The sequence below is a fragment of the Grammomys surdaster genome, unplaced genomic scaffold, assembly GCF_004785775.1.
Source record: "Grammomys surdaster isolate TR1022 unplaced genomic scaffold, NIH_TR_1.0 126035, whole genome shotgun sequence".
In the NCBI taxonomy this organism is placed as follows: Eukaryota; Metazoa; Chordata; class Mammalia; order Rodentia; family Muridae; genus Grammomys; species Grammomys surdaster.
Window position 1 is genome coordinate 4,613,165 of NW_021620848.1, and position 17,079 is coordinate 4,630,243.

Below are 17,079 nucleotides of genomic sequence, written 5' to 3' on the forward strand. Positions count from 1 at the left end.
TTGAACCAGAATTAGGATTTCCATAAGTTATTATCTACTGTTTCAGTATTGATTCCATAGAGACATTAAAAAGCAACTGTGTCGAAACCTAAACCGGTAAGAAGGTTGAGTGTCTAGCACTGTTTTAGTCAGCCTTTATGGCATTCTCTGTCATGCTATTTAAGAGCTCAAATTATGGCTTAGTTTTTTTCCACTGTTCGATATTACTCAGTCTACCTACATTAAAGTATTAAATTACAATATCTTCTTCATGGACTAGGTATGTAGCTCAGTGGTCAAGTACTTCATATATTGATTGTGAAACTTAAATAAGTTAATATTGTATTAAATTTTGAACAGTGCTTGCCCACTAGCAGCCACTCAGTAAATTCCTGCCTCGTTTTTACAACCATTACTTATTGTTGCCTGACAACATCACATTTCATTTGACAATGGAATTTTTTACCTTATGAAAAGTGTTGGAACTTTCAGAATTGAAAGTTACTCCTAGTTTTGAAATCTCATATTTTAGAAATCTCAAATTTAGAAATTGAAGTTAAAAGCATTTTCAAATTTCATTGTTTTTGAGTAAGTTTGTCAGTACTAGTATATGCCTAATGGGGGAAAAAAGCATCATGCTTGGCACACAACAAACTTTTAATGACTTAATATCATAGAGACTGTAAAATTAAATATAATATTTTCTTTTTTTTTTCTTTTTTCTTTTTTTTTTTTTTTTTTTTTTCCGAGACAGGGTTTCTCTGTGTAGTCCTGGCTGTCCTGGAACTCAGTCTGTAGACCAGGCTGGCCTGAAACTCAGAAATCCGCCTGTCTCTGCCTCCCAAGTGCTGGGATTAAAGGCGTGCGCTACCACCGCCCAGCCAAATATAATATTTTCAACTTGAATAGTTCAGTATATAATGAAGATGATCTTCACTGGGAGGTATTTGAGAAAAGAGACATCAAAAATAATGACTACTTCACAAGTGTTACTGAGTACCCATTGGAAGCATTGTCACTGACGCTGTTAGACATAACTGAAAAATAGGTATCTCTGCTTTTAAAGGACTCATATTGCTATTGGATGTGCTATTGAAGCACATTAGGTAAAAGATAATTGTATGTTGCTAGTGTAGAAGAGAAGTTTTGAGGGCAAAATCTAGTATGGTTTAAGCTTGTTAGTGAATATGTGAAGTATTAGGGCTAGCCTTAGAAAACTGAATGTTTTGGTAGCTAGATAGCTCAATTCTAAAGTGCTTGCTTAGCACTCACAATGTCTTGGGTTTGCTCCCTATTACTGGACACACATTTATATATCTGAACAGTCATGTTAGATATGACTGTATGACTGATACATAATACAAGGTTACAAATATTGTTTTTTACTAGGCTATGGAAACCTAGTGAGGCTATTATAAATACTAAAGGTTTTGGCAAGGTCAAATTATAAAACTTTATACAATGGGTTCTGTTATTCAGCCATAAAAACAATCACCAGTGTGCTGTTGAATGCCACGTATTGATTAACTCTGGAAATAGGGTATACTAGGCCTGGTGGTGCATGTTTGTTTTCTCAGGCACTTGGTAGGTTGAGTTAGTAGGATCCTATGATCAAGCTTAGCCTAGGGTTCAGGGGAAATTAAAGGCCAACTTAGACAAATTTGTAAGACATTTTCACACACATACCCCACTCCAAAAAAAAAAAAAATAGGAAAAATAAAAACAATGGAGAACAGGATAAATAGCGCAGGGCCCACTTTCTTTCTTTCTTTTTTTTTTTTTTTCTTCTTGGTTTTTCGAGACAGGGTTTCTCTGTGTAGCCCTGGCTGTCCTGGAACTCACTCTGTAGACCAGGCTGGCCTCGAGCTCAGAAATCCACCTGCCTCTGCCTCCCAAGTGCTGGGATTAAAGGCGTGCGCCACCACAGCCCGGCCAGGGCCCACTTTCAATATCCAGTTCCAAGAGAAAAAAAAATTATGCTGACTGAAAGACGGTAGATACAAAATGCCATTTTAATGGAAAATAGGCAAACCTAAAGAGACAGAAACAAATGCAGTAGTCACTGCTGGGAGCTAAGTTTGGAATGGAAATGGGGAGAGAATGCTAATGTGTACAGATTTTCGATGACAGGTAGAAAATCTTAGGGGTATATCAAAAGGCAGTGATAACATACCTTATAATTATGAATTATAGTTAAAGTTTGAATTTTTAGCTCTCTTATTTTCCTTAGGCCTGGGAATCAAGCCCAGGACCGTCTACATTTTAGGTACTGGCTCTACTTTTTAAGAAATGGACAGGGCTGATAAACTGATTGAATGTTTTGATAAAGTCTCTTGCTGCTTAGCCTAAGGACTGAAGTTTAGTACCCTGAAACCATATGGGGGAAGGAGAGAATGGATTCCCAAAAGTTTTCCTTCTGTTCTTCATATGTACTCTTTGCCATATACATGTCAGTAAATACATACAGATTAGAAAAAAAAGTAAAAGTGTTTATAAATGCTGGCAAGATGGTTTGGCAAGGGAAAATCTCCTGCTGCCAAGTCTGACAACTGGTATTTGGTCCTGAGGACATAGAGTGTGTTGTAAGGAGAGAATGTACTACAGGTTGCTCTGACTTCTACACGTATAAATTAAATGGAATGAAATATTTTAGAAATCTAAAGATACAACAAAACTGCTTACTCATTTAAATATATGGATCACTTAATACATGTCAAAAGTGAGACCAACTGATGTCCTTAATGAAAATGAACCAGATAATCTCTGCCTCTAAGAGTCTTCTCATGCAGTTTTTGTGTTAAGTCTGTAAGTAGAACACAGGAATATGTGTACTCAATTCTTTTGAAAGAAGTGCTATGAGAGGCTTATAAAGATGATGTTGCCCGCATTGTTTCCTAAAGTGCTTTGTATTTAATAATAAAAAGCAGGGAGATCTTTATGGATAGAGGAAGCAGCACAGACAAAACCATGGAGGGAACATGAAGGGAACTGATTGGGAAGAGAACCTAGACTTCAGAAGTCATATAGGATAATAAAATCATAGTTGTCTGGTTCACTGTTAAGAATAAGACAGAAGATTTACTTTGCCCTTACATCCAAATGTTTAAAATATGTATGGTGGTTTCATGAGACTATGAATTAAGTTGTCATTAATTTTAATACCTGTCCTTTTTGGTAATTTAAGAATCTGCCATTTCAAAGTACTAACTTATGTTTTATAACGTTGTGGCATGGAAGGAATGGATAAAACATACAAAATGTTTAGCTTAGGGTCTGTTAGGTACTCAGTAATAGCTTCATAATTGTTCATTTTTTTATAAGGAAGCCTTAGTTTTCTTATTGTTGTGTTTACTTTATTAAAAGACTCTTTAAACTCTGAACCAAGATATTAGTGCCCAACTTTCTAGTTACCTACACTTGTTTATTTTTGATATAGACTACCACAGAAGCAAACTCTTGCTAGATGAATCTCTTGTGCTATATTCAAAGGCAGACTACATACCTCTACTATGTTACATTCTAGTTTTAAAAGGACTTTTCTACTTTGAGAAAAAGACTTAATGTGATTGGTTTGTAATACATTGAATTCCTATACAATTAGCAGCATCACCTCTTGGGACAAAACATTTTTAAAGCTCTCTCAGTGTTTTTAAAGTTTTGAAAGTAAGCAAAAGTATCTTGATAAGATTATCTGGGGATCATTATTTGCTAATTCAACCAAGAAAATCCTTTTATATTAAAACATAAAATTATATCATCTCAACAAATATTTAGTAAGTACTTATTTTGTGCTGAAATATATTTTATTTGTTCAGTAAATGTTTACTTAGTGCCTGCTCCAAGCTGGGAACAGTTTCCTAGATGCTAGACACAAGAGTTAACAGAATAGACAGAAGTGGGCTTTTGTTTTAATTACATTTTAGCTAATCAAATTGTTTTTTTATTATTTGTCTATTTACCCCAAGAACTTATACTGATAGACTGTATTGTTTACCTTTTAAACTTACTAAGTGGGATTGTTGCTTTTTGGGTTTGTTTTTTTTTTTTCCAATAGGAAAAATCTTTAAAAGAATGAGTCAAGTCAGCTGAAAAGTCATTTTTGTACCTGGAGTTCATTTTTGTATCCTGTCACCCTCACCAAAACATGAGATCTGTTATTATATGGTCTTGGGAATTACAGTATGAGGAGGCAGAGAAATTTCTTGTCAGATATATTTGCCCCTGTCGAAGTATCTGACATGTTTCCTGTTGATAGTTTTGCCGTATAGCTTATGAAATTTTTTTCGAAGGAAGACTCAGTGATGATAGTGAGTTATCCTTTGCTCTTTATTGTATTTTCTCTCCAGTAAAATTGGTTCTCCACCCAAGACTCCTGTAAGTAATGCAGCAGCTACCTCCGCTGGGCCCTCTAATTTTGGAACAGAGCTAAATTCCCTGCCTCCCAAATCCAGCCCATTTCTAACTAGAGTTCCAGTATATCCTCAGCATTCTGAAAGCATTCAGTATTTTCAAGATCCAAGGACTCAGATACCTTTTGAAGTCCCACAATACCCACAAACAGGCAAGTAATTTTAGTCAAATCTAAGAAGCAAATGTATGTATTTATTACCTTAAATAAATGTGTATCTAGACTATCTACATTAATAAATTAATTTCACTTTGTGATCCATGAGTTTTCTTCCTGTTCTAAGAAATCTTTGCTTCTAGTTAGCAATTCTATCACTTGGCAGATGGTGGCAGAGAAGATCAAGAAGTCAAAGCTAGCCTTATCTACAGAAGTGAATTCAAGGCTACCCTGTCTCAGCGACTAGAAACCAAAACAGAACAATAAAGGCTATTCTAATACTGGTATATTTTCATTAACATTTGTACCATTAATATACCTAGGTGAATATGATTTTTACATTCTCATCAGTAGTATATAGGGATTCATATTGCTATACATCCTGGTCAATACTTACTATCTTTGTTGTGTGTGTGTGTTTGTATGGGGTGGAGGTAGATAAAGGGAGTACATGTATGCCACTGTGTAGGTATTATAGTCACAGGCCAATTTATGAGTCAGTTCTTTTGTTTCCCCTATATGGGTTTTGGGACTGAACTTGGGTTGAACTTAGTCCTCATAATAGGTGCTCTTACCAGCTGAGCCATATTTTTGTCCTGGCCTTTTTTTTTTTATTTATTTAAATAGCCATTCTTACTGGAGTGAAATGATATTTCACTTTGGTTTTTATTTACATATTCCAAAATATTACCAACATTAAACATTTTTTATTATACTAGTTGGCCATTTGAGTGTCTTCTTTTGACAAATGTTCAATTTACTACTTATATTTATCAAGTTGATTTGTTTTTAATTGCATTTGTCATATAGGTTGCTTGCAAATATTTTCTCTCACTCTCTGGGTTACCTCCTCAGTCTGATGATTTTTTTTTTCCAGTGATTTGATATAGTTCCGCTTACCTGATTTGCCTTTGTTTTTGTGTTTTCTCGTACCTTACAGTATTTCTCGTGTTTGCTTCTAGTAGGTTTATAGTTCCAGGTGATGCATAGAAATCTTTAATCCATATAGAATTAATTTTTATAACTGGTTAGAGATAGAGTCTATTCTGCCTATGTGCTACTGGTTGTCATGTATAAGATTCAAATATAGAATCTTTGAATGACCTTGATGAAATGATGTATAAAATATGGTTTCTGTGGTTTTTGTGCATTGTTTAAAAAAGGGTTTACTTTTACACACACACACACACACACACACACACACACACACACACACACTAGCACTGGCCTACATGAATGTGTAACATGTTTGCGTTTGCAGTATTCTTGGAGCTGGGTTTACAAATGGCAGTGAGCTGCTCTGTGGGTGCTGGAAACCGAACTCAGGTCCTTTGTAAGAACAGTAAATGCTCTTGACCACGGAGCCATGTCTAAAACCCTGCTTTTATATTTGTTATTTATTTTGAGACAGGGTCTCGCTGTATATAGCCCTGGCTGGTCTGAAAATCGTAGACTAAGCTGGCCTCAAACTTAAGAGATCCTCCTGCTTCTGCCTCTTGAATATTGTGATTAAAGAAGAGCGCCACTATACTTTTTTTTTTTTTACATTTTGAAAAGAAAAATGAATAATATAAATTCTGAAAGAGATCTTTTAACCTCTCAACCCAAAATGCTTCATAAGAGTCAGTGATATAACTACATATTTAGAAACCTCATGCAAAAGATTGACTAAATGGAAATCAGTCTGCCATTTGCCAACTTCACTGTAGTTTGATTTTTAAGTAATAGTTCTAACAATGTTGAATGTTTGTATTAATATAATGGTATCTTGACAGTAATACAATTTGTATATCAAGATTATATTTTCCCACGTTCAAGGCTGCCTTAGATTTAAACCATTTTAGGATGTTTGGTTTTAGTAAGGTATTACATTGAATATTCCTCTTTTCAATTTTCAAGGATACTACCCACCACCTCCAACGGTACCAGCTGGTGTGACTCCCTGTGTTCCTCGCTTTGTGAGGTCCAATAATGTTCCAGAGTCCTCCCTCCCACCTGCTTCCATGCCATATGCTGATCATTACAGTACATTCTCCCCTCGAGATCGAATGAATTCTTCTCCTTACCAACCTCCTCCTCCGCAGCAGTATGGACCAGTTCCTCCAGTACCCTCTGGAATGTATGCTCCTGTGTATGACAGCAGGCGCATCTGGCGCCCAGCTATGTACCAACGAGATGACATAATTAGAAGCAATTCTTTACCTCCCATGGATATGATGCACTCATCTGTCTATCAGACGTCTTTGCGGGAAAGATACAACTCATTAGATGGATATTATTCAGTGGCTTGTCAGCCACCAAATGACCCAAGGACAACTGTGCCTTTACCAAGGGTGAGTGATGTTGAAACTAGAAATGTTGCTAGCATGTGTTAGTTGAGATCCTTGTGTCTTGAATCAAACCAGACAGACCCTTACTGTGTGATTTAGAAAAGTTACTTGACCTTTGCGTGGCAACAGGCTTTTTTGTTTTTGTGTGTTTGATGGAAATAAGAGTAGCGTTTATTAATAAGGCTGTTGTGAGAAGTAAATTAACAGAACCATAAAGCTCCTAGAACCAGTCTTGATACATACCAGTGTTCAGTGTTATGTTAGGAACTGATGGAGAAAGTTTAAAACAAGACCTCTTTTCAGTAGCTTCACATCTATATAGACAACTCTAAACTAGAAAAATGAGTTCTCACATTTGACTTGACATCAGCTGAGTGTATGTTAACCTTTTTTGTTGAGTACATGGAGAAAACACTAGGTACTAAGGCAGTCCCCCTCTCGTGTGTGTGTGTGTGTGTGTGTGTGTATATTTGTGCGCGCGCGCGTGCGTGTGCACACACGTGCACAAGATCAAACCTTTTTACATTATTCTCACAACATCGTTAAATTTATTTACCACTCTACAGAACAACATTTTTTCTTTTCTTTTATTTCTCTTAGGAACCTTGTGGTCATTTGAAGACCAGTTGTGAGGAACAGTTAAGAAGAAAGCCAGATCAGTGGGCACAGTATCATAACCAGAAAACTCCTGTCTCTTCAACTCTTCCTGTGGCAACACAGTCACCAACACCACCTTCTCCTCTATTCAGTGTAGACTTTCGATCAGATGTAAGAAAGATTTTATTTAACCTAATGGTTAAACAGCTTTAAGACAATTTTGGATACTTTGGAATGGTTTTGTAAAGAGTTTAATTTAGTTTAGTAAACATTTAGTGTGTAGACTATGGCTAAATGTTAGGTCTCAAGACGAGTGCTTTATCAGGATTTCAAAAGCTTTGCAGCAGTAGACTTAATACTTTCTATTGCTATTCTATTGCTTTTGTTACAATTGCTGTTTGGTTTTAGGCTAGGTCCAAACCCAGAGCCTTGCTCATCCTCTACCACTGAGATTCACTCTAACCCCTGACTGATGCATGCTTCAAAATAATATCTATACCTACCATATATTTAGTAACTACTTTAAAAAATTCTGTTTTATTTAATTCTTAAAAAAACCTTAGAGGGTGAGTATTATCCCTATCTTATAGGTTATAACCCAGGGAGGTTACATAATTAAGTAAGGAAGATCTTTGAAGCTGGTATTTGAATTCTAATATTTTCTTCTGTTTCACAAGAAGTGGAGAAATGCCTGCTGTAACAAAACAAGAAAATAAGATTATGACAGGATGATTTCTATTCTACCTGTCTCTTTTATTATATGTTTTGTGTGGTTTTGTTTCTCTAAATACAATATATTTACAGAAAAATAAACTTTTTTTTTTTTTTTCAAGACAGGGTTTCACTATGTAACCCTGGCTGTCCTGGAACTGTATCTATAGAGCAAGCTGGCCTAGAACTCATAGAGATCTGCCTGCCTCTGCCTCCCAAGTACAGGAATTCTTAAAAGGTGTGTGCCACCATCATCTGGCTGGAGAAAAATTTTTTAAAACACACACACTCTGATTTATTCCTGACTCCTAGTGTTTCTGGTACAAAAACAAAAAACAAAAACAGTTTTAAAAATCTCTTTCATTAGGAAAAGCTTCAGACATACAAAATTGTAAAGACATACAATAAATTGCATATAATTATCATATCATTTCTGTAATTATCAACTTGTTCAAATTTGTTTCATTTGTACTTCTTGCCACTGGGTTGTTTCGTCATAGTCCTAGATATACATGCTTATTTGTTTTTAGTTTAATTTGATAATTTGATGAGTTTTGTTTAGTTTGATCTGGTTGTTTATGATTTACTTTTACTTTTTAAAATTGTATGTGTGTGTGTGCATGTGCATGTGAGTGAGAGAGAGAGTGGGGGAGGGGAGGCTATGAATATGCCAAATGTACTGATGACCACATCGCCCAGATTTAAGAGATGGTTGTTTGCTGCCCCCTGTGGTGGAAACCAAATTGGTACTCTGGAATAGCAGCAAGCACATTCAACTGCTGAGCCATTTCTCCAATCCCCTAATTTTATGTATTGAGACAGTGTTTCATTAGGTAGCCCAGGATGTCCTTAGATGCATAATAATTCTCCTGCATTAGCCTTCCTGGTGCTTCATGTGCAAGTATAAATGAAATTGCCAGATTGGATTCATACTTGGGTTCATGAGTGTGTCATAAAACACTCTGCATTTTTAACCTATTCATATTTGTCTTATTAAACTGAGACTGCCTCAAAACAGGTAAACAGCAAGGCAATGATTGATAGATAATATCATTTTTATAGGATGATATATTTTCATTATTTTGTGCAGCATACTTTAAGAAATGAATATTTCTCTGATACTCATCTGCTATTAGCAAATTGCATTAATTAGGATAAAATGTTTGGCTTTTCCTCAATTTCCCTGTCTCTATAAATAGTAAGCTAGATTTAATGATTCTTACTTTAGGGTCCTGTTAATACTACTATATTGCTCTACATTTCCTTTCACATCTGTTCTCTCCCTTTCTTAGCTTCAGAACTGCTGTTAAATTTCTTTGGCTATTTAATACTGTATCATTTATTATGTTCCTTTATTTGCGACATGATCTTTTCTTAAGAGAATTACAGACTGCTTTTAGACATGAACTGTTTTGTGTTTATTTTTCCTCATTTTTTTTTGAAGCATCACACACCATGTTAGTGTGTCATGGTTAACTGATTTTGATAGTACTGGTCAGGAATTTTGTAAGAGGACTAAGCCAGTGAGACATCTTAGGAAGTAGGGGTGCTTGCATCAGATTTCTGGGACTCACATGGTAGAGAGAGAGAACCAACTCCTACAGGTTGTCTTCTGGCTTCTACTCACACATGACACCTGTGTACGTGCAGACTAAATAAATACTTAAAATAAAATTTAAATTTTTTTTTAAAAATTAGATATTACTTAATAGGACAAAAGTGAAAAGGTATGAATAACTTACAAGACAAAGAGAAAAAAGCTATGATATTTTCTATTATGTATGAATATTATTGCTTAGAGCTGATTTGTTTGTTTATTTTGCTTCATTCATTTTGAGAGAAGTTTTGTTCCATACAACCAGGCTGGAGTGTAACTCAACATATATCCCGGTTGACCTGAACTCCATGCCTTAGACTACCAAATGATGTTTATTATGCATGTGAACCAATACACTCAACTGTTAATTAGTTATGGGAAAGAGTTTAATTATTAATTACATGATCCTTTAATTGTATGGTTGTTACTTAGTATTAGTTTGTTTATGACCTTATAAAGTTAGCTTTCATACTAATTTACCTCTTTTTCCCTCTTCTTGTTTTAATCAGTTCTCTGAGAGTGTGAGTGGCACAAAGTTTGAGGAAGACCATCTTTCCCATTATTCTCCCTGGTCTTGTGGCACCATAGGCTCTTGTATAAATGCCATTGATTCAGAGCCCAAAGACGTAATTGCTAATTCAAATGCTGTGCTGATGGTATGATTTGCTTGATTGGGGAAAAGGGGTGGGGGTGTTGGGGGTAGGAAAGATAATGTTGATATCTTAAGTTTTAAAATGAATACTTTAGTCTTTTATATTTTGGCTGTGTAACTTATCTGTAAGTAGCAGGGTAATATTTCAACAAAACTAATTTTATGTAATGTTTCAATTATTTAACCATAGTTTGGTAGTTTAATATAGTTGTTATATACCATTGAGATCTAAAGTTAGTATAAAATTGACCAGAAAAGCTTAATTATGTGTTTTGAGAACATACTTTATTGTTAGCTACAGCAATCACCGGCAGCTCTTTCATGGGTAATTTTTGGTCTGTGTAGGACCTGGACAGTGGAGATGTAAAGAGAAGAGTGCATTTATTTGAAGCTCAGAGAAGGACAAAAGAAGAAGACCCAATTATTCCCTTTAGTGATGGACCCATTATCTCAAAATGGGGTGCAATTTCCCGATCCTCCCGAACAGGTTACCATACAACAGATCCCGTCCAGGCAACTGCTTCCCAAGGAAGTGCAACTAAGCCCATCAGTGTATCAGGTAATCCATTTTATTAAAACCAAGGAATTTTTTACCATGTACTTTTTATTCCTAACCTGTGAGGTAGAAAACATTCCACTTAATTAATAACTGGAATAATATAGAATGAAATGGTTTAAACAGAACTTTTGGCTAGTGGGAAAAAATATATCACCATTTAAAAAAGTATATACTTAATACACTGATTTTTAAATTTCCTTTTGTCTTTTTATTTTTTTTTTAACAGGGTCACTATATCCCAGCTGGCCTCAATCTTGTGGCAGTGCTCCTGCCTCAGCCTCCTGAGTGCTGGGATTACAGATATGTACCACTTTGTCTGGCTTATTTTCTGCCTTTCTAATAATTGTTTCTCTTTGTTCCCCACAGATTATGTCCCTTATGTCAATGCTGTCGATTCAAGGTGGAGTTCATATGGTAACGATGCCACATCATCAGCACACTATATTGAACGGTAACTCTATTCTCATTTCTTTAAGCTGCTTTACTCTCAAATTTACATGCACTTTAAAATATGGAAACCATTATTAGTTGTCCATGGATTAAAACTTTCTGAAACAAACTTTACATTTGGAATAGTGACTAAAACACATTTAGTTATAGTTAAAAAGAACACAGAGTCATTATTGCTTTGATTGCTTTATATCTCACTTTAACTATAGTAAACAAAATTCTTTTTAAAGGGACAGATTCATTGTTACTGATTTATCTGGTCATAGAAAGCATTCCAGTACTGGAGACCTTTTGAGCATTGAGCTTCAGCAGGTAGGCTCTATATATTTAGCTTTGATTTTTAAAACATAAAATAATAATTGAAAGCTAAGCTTGTGTTTTCTTCTCTCTTCATGGAGGCCAAGAGTAACTCATTACTTCTTCAGAGGGAAGCTAATGCTCTGGCCATGCAACAAAAGTGGAATTCCTTGGATGAAGGCCGTCACCTTACTTTAAATCTTCTAAGCAAGGAAATTGAACTCAGAAATGGAGAGGTAAGGAAACTGAACCTCTCAGCTTCATGCTTCAATGTCTTTGCTTTTTGCAGCTATATATTTGAGTATACTATTTCTTGGATTTTTCTAATGAGTGATTGATTACTTTTTAAAAATTAGAGTAGAAGTAAAAATATACTCTCAGACTTCTGAAATAATTCTCTAGCCATATCATTAGGCTTGCTATTTTCATTTAAAAGAGATTCTACAGGTATAAAATATGAGTGGTTTTTTTTGTTTTGTTTTGTTTTTAATTTACAGAATGATTACACAGAAGACACTGTAGATACAAAGCCTGATAGAGATATTGAGTTAGAGCTTTCAGCCCTTGATACTGATGAACCTGATGGCCAGAGTGAACAAATTGAAGTAAGTGCCACAACTGGATAAGTATTGGCTTTGTTCTGTTGCAAATTAAAACACATAAAATACTGTCATATTGAAGGATTAACGTTTTATTTTCTCAGGAAATTTTGGACATACAACTTGGTATCAGTTCTCAAAATGATCAGTTGCTGAATGGAACAGCAGTGGAAAATGGTCATCCAGTCCAGCAGCACCAAAAGGACCCAGTAAAACAGAAGAGACAGAGTTTAGGTGAAGACCATGTGATTCTGTGAGTGTTAGACAGACCCTTCATAATCAGAGGGCATAAAGGATAAATACTTAGAGAGGCAGATATGCTGTTAGATTCATTTTTTGTCTTTTTCTATTTAGGAACCTTGTATAATAAAGTAATGATTTGGTCAATCTGTGTTTTTAGAGAAATTTGAACTAGTAGAGCAGTTTATTTTAAAATGAAAACTTAATTTGGGGATGAAAGTTCTCTTATCTCTAATATCAGGTTATAGTTCTTCAGTTTGACCAAACTTGAAGATCATAGGATGGAAAATTAAATCATAGATTATTTCAATACTTGTGAAGCACAGGCAGAATCTGCTACATGTTCTAGATTGTCATGGGATCTATAGCAAGACAAACCACAAAGTCTCAATAACAAACCACAAGGGGCTAGAGAGGTAGCTCAGCAGTTAAGAGCACTTGTTTCAATATATAAATCCATTGAATTAAAAAAAAGATATTTTATTAATAAAAAAAATAAGGTGGCAAAAAAAAAAAAAAGAGCACTTGCTTCTTGTAGAGAACCCAGGTTTGGTTTCCAGCACCCACATGGTGGCTCCTGACCATCTGTAACTCTTATTCCAGGGGATGCAACCTTCAGGGGCATTGTACACATGTGGTGCACATGCATACATGAAAGCAAAACACTGTATATATAAAATAAATCTTATTTTAAAGAATCTTAAAAACTAAAGCAAACAAAAACCTATGTTAAATGTTTCTTGTTTTAAAAATCATGTTATGATGTTCTTGGCTATTATATTGCTATTTTGTATAATTTTTCCCAAAGATTTGGTCCTGGTCGTTTGTTTGTTTGTTTGTTTGTTTGTTTGTTTGTTTGTTTTGAGACAGGGTTTCTCTGTGTAGCCCTGGCTGTCCTGGAACTCACTCTGTAGACCAGGCTGGCCTTGAACTCAGAAATCTGCCTGCCTCTGCCTCCCAAGTGCTGGGATTAAAGGTGTGTGCCACCACTGCCCAGCAGGTCCTTGTCTTAAAATACTGATTATATGACACATAAATTACCAAGTTTAATTTTTAAATTTGGAAAATATGACCTTTTTAGTAACTTCCAATACTTTAAAAATTATTTAATTTTTATTTCTTAATTTTTATGTGTATGGGTGTTTTGAATGCATATATGTCTATGCACCATGTGCAAGCCTTGTGCCCAGAGAGACCAGGGAGGACATTGCTTCCCCTGAGATTGGAGTTTTCAGACAGTTGTGAACTGCTGCGTGGTGCTGAGAATTGAACTCCCAGGACTTCTGGAAAAGTGGTTGTGCTTTTAACTTCCGAGCCATCTCTTTAGCCCCCATTTAATATATTTTTTAATAAAAAAGATAGTTTTTTTCTGTAGGCTTGGAGTTTGAAATAGCTTTCAGAGAGCAAATTTGATAACTCTTAAATTGTACTTAAAGTTAATTTGCTTTCACTATCATTTTCTCTCAGGGAGGAGCAAAAACCAATTCTGCCGGTAACGTCTTGCTTTAGCCAGCCACGCCCAGTGTCTATTAGCAGTGCAAGCTGCCTCCCCATCACCACATCTGTCAGTGTTGGCAACCTCATTCTGAAAACTCACGTTATGTCTGAAGATAAAAACGACTTTTTAAAACCTATTGCAAATGGGAAGATGGTTAACAGCTGAAAGGAGGCTCAGCTTTCAAAATCTGTGACCACACCATGGAAGCATTTACACTAGCTTTTTATATATATAATATATATTATATAATGTATATTTTTTTTAAAAAAAAGATATTACTGGGGGCATCCATTTCCTGTGGACTCTTTGATACTTCAAGCCCTCTTGCATTAGCATTATGAAAAAAAGAAAATTTACTTTACTAGGGTAATGTTCACTTTCCAGAAATTATTGGAATTTGGACAACATTTAACTTAAGCTTCAAGCAGCTTTTTATGAGTTTGTAGCAATCCGGTGCAGTAACTGAGCCATTTCCTATTTTAAATGGCTTCTACAGTAAATTAACAACTCAGTTATTAAACTAGCAGGATCCTACAATGATACATCTAGTGAAAGTAGAATTAATTATTAACTAACTTATTTCTATTTTATGTTTCACTGAGAGAAATTTCCATCTCATTCCAGCTGCTTTATTTATCTTTTTCATTGGATTTTGCATGGATTTTTCTTTTTCTTTTCTGTCTTTTTTTTTTTTTTTTTTTTTGAGAGTGGAGTTAGATGTTCTTCCCATAGAGTTTTACAGGGTTATATAATAGCTTTCTTTACTGCATTATATGTAGAAGTGTGGTGCAGTGCTTTTATCTGTAGCATTTAATTTTTTTAATTTTCCATTTTTCAAGAATAGTTTCTGCTTTGTTAATATTTATACACAGGCTACTTGTTGAAGTAATTAATTAAAAATATAACCAAGTGCCTAAGTCTTTCAGCTGATGTACTAGATATTAAATTCTCCTAAGTTATGCAGAATCGTTTTTACAATTTTGATAAATTATGCACTAATGTAATGGCAATTTTTTAAAATGCAGATTTAAGCCTGTACATTATTGAATCTGATGACTTGGCAAAAGAATCAGGTGCTTTCAGCTTTCTTGAGAAAACCCTGTATGTAGCGTTTGCACTGACTAACAAGATGGTATTGCTGGGTCTTTAATTTAAAGAAATTAATTTGGGTGTTCATTGCATTATTTAGTTAGATATTGTTTATTGTTACTTCATGTTGGGTTTAATTTTTCTTGTTTTCTGACTATTAGGTTGATAAGACTTTGAACCATGTAGTAGTAGAACATTGGCTAACATTACTCATACTTACAAAAAACATGAATAATTTCTGCCCTGCCATAACGTGACTGAAATTTTCACTTGGCATCTGAAAGTATGCAGTACGTTCAACTAGCCCTGCCCCAGATTTGTGGGTAGTAGTTTACTGAAGCTTAAATTTCAGTCAATATTTAAAAACAGAAGCTGGGCATTCCTTTCTGGTAGTAATCTAATAGTTTGTCTTTTTGTTTTTCCTCCATTTCTTTAAGATTAGTTTGACTTTTATTATTTTTTAATTAACTTCTGTGAAGTTGTTTACTCTGAAAATTGTACTGGAATATTTTAAGCCAAGCTGATCTTTCACCAGGTGTACTGTATGTAAGGGCTTCTCCTGCTAGCAAGATGCTTAAACAGGATCATGTTATTGGTCGTCTGAGCTATTTAGTTATTTTACAAAATCCACAGCATTGTATCAGAGAAGATTTTGATAAAAGTTTTGTGCACATTTCCAGGGGTGGGAGGGTTAACGTTTCCCTGAAATTTCTTGATTGGAATGAGTAAATACTGGTGTTTGATACCTGTCTTAATGAACATGCTCATAAGGTGACTGATACGTTGTAAATAATACCTGAGAAACAAAGGGGTAGTTTTGATATTCTGGTGTCAGTATGGAAGATCTTACACATTTATTTAATACTCAAGTGTGTGAAGATGTTTGTTTATAACATAACAGCACAGTAGCCTTGACTTAGTTTCCTTTGGTTAGTACTGTATCTTTTTGCCATGGCCAGTGCTCCCCATCCCTACAAAGACATTTTATTTATTTCACTCTGTAACCTGAAATGAAGAGGAACAAGAGTTTTAAACCATGTTACATTAACTTATTTCTGACATTATAAATTAGCCTAGGATATTACAGGAACATGATTGTTATATAATTTATATCAGAACCTTTCTATAAATATGAGCTTATTACATTTGAAATGCTTCCAATGTTCTTTTTCTTTTTCTTTCCTTTCTTTTTCTTTTTTTCTGTTTGTAATTCCAAAAAGGTTATGTAAACCAGTTTGTCTATTTCATGGATATTTAATAGTGAGATCTTCCATGTTGAAGGTAATGTATTTTTTTTTAAGATTTTAAAATTGCTATTTTGTTACAAAATAGAGACCTATTAACAGTTGAGAGCTCCTTATGTGCCCTCAGGGAAAGAACCCTCTGTGCAACAGAACTACACGAACATCTTCAGCACTTTCTGAGGGTGATTATATACTACATAAATTGATCTTGTGTATTTAACCTTATCTTTTTAATTTTAAAGTTGAAATTTTGAAACGTGGTTGTGCTCTGCTTGAGGGGTTGGGATGCTTAGGTGTTTGCCTACTTGTTCAGTAAACTACATTTCATCAGTGTATGTGTACACCTGCCAACCTTATTGGTGTGTCTCAGACATTTATAGGAAAATAATGCTTGTCTTGCAGCAGATGGTCCCATAAAACAGTAACTTCTTATTCTTAAATGTTTACTCTTTCTCACTAACAACATAGGAATTGTTTCTGTGTTCACATTATTCTGTATTGCATCTTTTATGTGGTGACAACCTACTGTCTGTTTTAGTGGGTTTAATTTGAAATAAGGCTGTTAGATCTCTGCCACTTAAGAAGAAAGAGCAGTTCATCTGACCTTTCTTCAAAATGGTACCTGCTAATGTCACAGAGGAAAAAAGTACAAACAGACCTAGAATGTGGCTTT

General features: G+C 34.9%; 1 protein-coding gene across 4 annotated transcripts in view; it reads left to right on the plus strand.

The window, feature by feature from the left end:
• Rc3h2 (ring finger and CCCH-type domains 2) overlaps window positions 1-14,696 on the plus strand; it is a 37,442-nt gene extending 22,746 nt beyond the window's left edge. The window contains exons 10-20 of one of the 4 annotated variants that reach the window (XM_028754668.1): window positions 4,326-4,540; window positions 6,443-6,876; window positions 7,474-7,641; window positions 10,288-10,434; window positions 10,776-10,989; window positions 11,356-11,440; window positions 11,670-11,751; window positions 11,838-11,972; window positions 12,234-12,341; window positions 12,440-12,588; window positions 14,043-14,696. In XM_028754668.1, the coding sequence (XP_028610501.1) occupies window positions 4,326-4,540; window positions 6,443-6,876; window positions 7,474-7,641; window positions 10,288-10,434; window positions 10,776-10,989; window positions 11,356-11,440; window positions 11,670-11,751; window positions 11,838-11,972; window positions 12,234-12,341; window positions 12,440-12,588; window positions 14,043-14,238 (1,933 nt within the window). In that variant the 3' untranslated portion in view covers window positions 14,239-14,696. The remainder of the gene's footprint in view (window positions 1-4,325; window positions 4,541-6,442; window positions 6,877-7,473; window positions 7,642-10,287; window positions 10,435-10,775; window positions 10,990-11,355; window positions 11,441-11,669; window positions 11,752-11,837; window positions 11,973-12,233; window positions 12,342-12,439; window positions 12,589-14,042) is intronic. The other 3 variants (XM_028754672.1, XM_028754669.1, XM_028754671.1) reach the window with 3 other exon arrangements.
• The last annotated feature ends 2,383 nt before the right edge of the window (window positions 14,697-17,079 follow it).